The 4,406-nt window shown below is 43.6% G+C and overlaps 1 protein-coding gene across 1 annotated transcript; it reads right to left on the bottom strand.

Moving 5' to 3' along the window:
* Positions 1-339: 339 nt before the first annotated feature.
* Positions 340-4,098, bottom strand: LOC116246081 (disease resistance protein RGA2-like). Its single transcript, XM_031617771.1, has 2 exons — positions 2,739-4,098; positions 340-2,570 (listed from the first exon to the last, which is right to left on the bottom strand). The coding sequence occupies exons 1-2, from the start codon at positions 4,096-4,098 to the stop codon at positions 340-342; spliced, it is 3,591 nt and encodes a 1,196-aa protein (XP_031473631.1).
* Positions 4,099-4,406: the final 308 nt, after the last annotated feature.

Below are 4,406 nucleotides of genomic sequence, written 5' to 3'. Positions count from 1 at the left end.
TAGAACAAACTTGTCTTGGCTCAGCTACTAAAAATTATCATGCCATCAACAAAAAATATACTTGGAGATTCAAAACAATTAGCACCTGCTAACCAAGGAATCATAATACTCTTTCTCTCAACTTCTCTTCGAAGACGTCTTGATAACATCTCAACTACTACATTCAATCAAAAGCAGTTGAGAGCCCCTTGAGTGGTATAGATAAGGGAGAGAGAGAGAAGAGATGACGAAATGCAAAAAGATGAATACTTAACCAAAACAACACCAATTTTATAAACCACACACATTTCAGACAATTCAGAATGAAGAGAAAAGGTTCAGTAACATCATATAGCAACACTAATCATCTCTTTCTATTAACCTTTCTCCAAGATGGTCTCTCAACTCCTGAGGCAGATCGAGTGCGGGGCATCTGGAAATAAACAACTTTTGAAGCTTCGAGAGGCAGGCAATCCGTTGCTTTGCATAGGTGGGACATGTTTCTTTTTGTTGGGGAGTAATATTATTGACGTCCACAAGAGATTTGAGATTGGGGAAGTCATAAAGCTCTAGGTTTCTTAGTTTCAGGAGGCATTGCCAGTGGCCTCCCAAGCTGATGTCCTCAGTGAAACATCCTAGGCACAATTCCTCCAGTTGGGAGAGAGCCCACACCCAGTCAGGCACCTTTCCCCATTTCAGCTCACCAGTATTGTTGTCCTTCAAATGTAGAGCCTTGAGGGAGGGTAAAATTGTTGATACCTCCGATGGCAGTACTGCTGATTCTGAATTCAACGTTAACTTAATGAGGTTAGGCAGTTGTTGAAGCAATTTCCATCCCAATCTTGCATTTGGGCAATCACACACTGTCAGCTCTTGGAGTTGAGTCGCTTGACCATCAAGCCCTGCCAGCTCATCAATCAAGCCTTCTGTCTGCATCTTGGGACAATTAGTAAAATCCGCCTCTCTTAGGCATGGCATAGATGTAAATGTTGTTTCTCCTGATCCAGCTGCTGGCCACCCCTCCCAGTTAGCCACATTCCATACTCTCAGTTCCTCAAGTGAAGGAAGGTGAGTAGGGAGCTGCTTCAGAGCGTTACAATCTCTCACATCCAGCAACTCCAAGGAGGCAGGCATGTTAGCAAGAGTCTCCAGCCCATTACATCCGCACAACCTCAACGACTTGAGAGCAGGCATCTCAGCTATTTCCTCTAGGCTGCCACCTTCATCCACCTCCAACGACTCCAAGGACGGCATGTTAGCAAGAGTCTTCAGCATATTACATCCGAACACAGTCAATGACCTGAGTGCAGGCATCTCAGCTACATGCTCTAGGCTGCCACAATCTATCACGAACAACGACTCCAAAGTAGGCATCTCAGCTACTTCCTCTAGGCTGCCACATTCTCTCACCTCCGATGACTCCAAGGCCGGCATATTAGCCAGAGTCTTCAGCATATTACATCCATACACCCACAGTGATCTGAGTGCAGGCATCTCAGCTATTTCCTCTAGGCTGCCACATTTATCCACCTCCAACGACTGCAAGGCCGGCATATTAGCGAGGGTCTTCAGCCCATTACATCCGTTTACCTCCAATGACTTTAGAAAAGGCATGCTTGGCAATTCACACAATGTCGGGCAGGCCCTGACCTCCAATTTTTCCAATGATTGAATTCCTACCACCGTTGCCAACAATGGGCAACGTTCTAGGCGTAGTGTCTGCAGCTCCACATAGTTGGTGGTGTCCAAAAACCACGCAGGCCTATCTCCTTCATAATCATAAATTCCCAACCTCTCTATGCCATGTGGAGGTTCCAAAGCCTCTAGCAAATTCTTGTGTTCAGAAGCACTATCCACTTTGTCATCCTCTCCCACCTTGAACTTTAATTCCACATCATTTAGCTCATGCTTCTCCTTAAGCTGTGCTTTCTTTGCATCAATTACTTTCACCCTTTCCCCACCCAAACCTTCTATTAACAATTCCCCTCTCAGTTTCTTCAAGTCTTTTAGTTCCCCAATACTGCATCCTCTTGTGTCCCCTTTGTCATCGCATACCAGAAACTTATGCAAGGTCCGTAAATTGGTAAGCTTCCCCAAGCCTTCAGCTATGAATTCCAAACACGCTGTTCCTTTCAGCCCAAGATACCTCAAGTTGCATAGTTCACCCATTTCCTCAGGCAACTCTTCAATTTGACTAAAACTTAAATCCAATGTTTGCAAGTTACAGAGTTTGCCAATTGACTTGGGCAATCGTCTCACTTGAGACCGGAATAGATCGAGACATTTTAGAAGTGAAAGGCATCCAATGGAGTTTGGTAGCTCATCCATCTGACAACTAATCAACGACAACATCCTCAACCACTTGAAATTGGTTAATTCCAACAATGACAAGTATTCAGTCAACAATGTCCGCACCTTATTTGCTGCTCCTAAGGCATTATAGTTCATGGCCGCTTCTGCATCATATACACCAAGTAGTGATAGATGGCGGGTGTGCCCAGTAGCAAAGGCATGGGTATATTCCTTTCCACCTATATACGAGGCAAGGTCATGCAAAATGTCATGCAGTTTGATTTCCTTATATTCAGTTTCTTCAAACAAACACCGATTTATCAAATCATCAATATATTTATTTGCCGTCTCTTCCACATCAATGCCTTTCTTTTGGACAATCAATCCATTTGCCACCCATTGTTTTACCAAACTCCCCTTTTCAATCTCATAATCCTTTGGATAAATGCAGCAATACGTGAAACAACTCTTCAAATCATGTGACAAGCCATCATAGCTCAGCATGAGACCAGGAAGAATGCTACCATATATTTCAGAAGATGGTGATGAGGCAGGCATCTTCCATTCCCAGATCTCACTCTTCTCAATGCTTTCCCAGACAGCTTTGGTCATCCTTTTTGTACGCATTAAGGACCCTACCGTTTGGATTACAAGCGGCAACCCACCACACTTGGCCACGATCCTCTCCCCAATACCTTTCAAATTGTGACTCACCAACTCACTTTCTTCTTTCAATGCCACATCCAGAAATAACCTCCAACTTTCCTCGAAAGTCATTTCTGGTAATTTATGCATTTTAGCACCAATCCCTTGGGATACTTCAACATTTCTACTGGTGATCAAAATCTTGCTCGCCTTTGCACCTCCCATCAGGGTGTTCTCTATCTCTCCCGTCCACCAACCTAATTCCCACACATCATCTAAGACCAACAAAAACCTGCTCTTCGAGAGCTCACTCTGTAATTGTGTGCACAAGTCACTCAAGGAAGTGATACCCTCAAGTTCTCTTTCTGATTCCTTGCATACTTCCTTTAGTATCTTTTGCAGCAAACCTGTACGGTTTGGCTTATCTGAAACACAAACCCACCATCTGTGTTTCCCGAACTGTTCTTCGGCTTCCTTAAAAACCATTTTTGCAAGAGTACTTTTCCCAATCCCACCTTGACCTACAATGGATACAATAGAAACACCACGTCTTCCTAACACACTATTCTCCGTAGAGCCATCAAACAATAGTTCTTTTACTTTCTCCTTATCGTTTGCCCTGCCTATGGGTGGTTGTGCAGTACTTATGTGATGGGTTGTCTCTGGAGGATTGTTATGTTCATCACCAATAGGACCCCCACCACCACTCTCTTTTGGTGTTGTATTGAGCAAATCCACCATTTTACTATCGTTTTCTATTTCATCAAGCCTTTGGTTTATCTTTTTAATTTCATTGCCTAGTTGGTAAGAAGCAGATACATGTTCTTTAAAGCAAGAGCACAGAGTGATCCAGGGCTTTCTTACCTTGTTCAATGAAGTCATAGAATCCTTCTCCCTTTTGCTGAGATAAACTATGTTTTGGTATTCTTCGATGATGTCCTGTGCATCGTAGAAAATGTCCTTCAGCTCTATCTCTAGATCTCTGTCACGCTCAGTGCTGAAAAACGGCTTGCAATCCGTGGCTTTGAGGTCCTTCTGCAACCGTTCCAGCTTCCTATTGAGCTTTCTGAGATCGTCTTTGGCATTCCGTATGAGGTCCACCTTCTCTTTCAACAAACTGGTTACAGCCCCCAACAGGTTAGAAATAGCTGTTTCTGCAAGTGTGTCGATCACCATTACCATCTTTGCTGGTTTCTCAATAAATGGAGCAAGAGGAAGAGAAGCAATTTTCAAGTGTGGGAAGAAAGGCAAATAGCCAACATATAAAGACCATGCTGTCAGAATTACCGTTGACAACTACCTCCACCACCACATGGTTGGCTTGCCGGTGGTAGAGAGTAGATGCGACAGCTCTCTCTTCTCCTTTTAATTTATGTTACATGACAGCAAGTGGGTTTAATATAAAAATATATCCAGCCCTTGGTATCCACGTTCTTTCATCAATTCCATAGGCGGCTCTTTCTCCCATCCGGACTAGCTTCATTCAAATT

This window comes from Nymphaea colorata, chromosome 1 (assembly GCF_008831285.2).
Source record: "Nymphaea colorata isolate Beijing-Zhang1983 chromosome 1, ASM883128v2, whole genome shotgun sequence".
In the NCBI taxonomy this organism is placed as follows: domain Eukaryota; kingdom Viridiplantae; phylum Streptophyta; class Magnoliopsida; order Nymphaeales; family Nymphaeaceae; genus Nymphaea; species Nymphaea colorata.
Note: the sequence above shows the minus strand (reverse complement) of the source record. Positions and strands in the feature narration are given on the sequence as shown.

What these genes read in the sequence shown, in the direction of transcription:
- LOC116246081 (XM_031617771.1), bottom strand. Translation starts at nt 4,098, where the DNA reads ATGGTAATGGTGATCGACACACTTGCAGAAACAGCTATTTCTAACCTG. An exon ending in CTTGTCACATGATTTGAAGA is followed by an intron (nt 2,571 to 2,738) that starts GTTGTTTCACGT and finishes GTTTGTTTGAAG; the next exon opens with AAACTGAATATAAGGAAATC.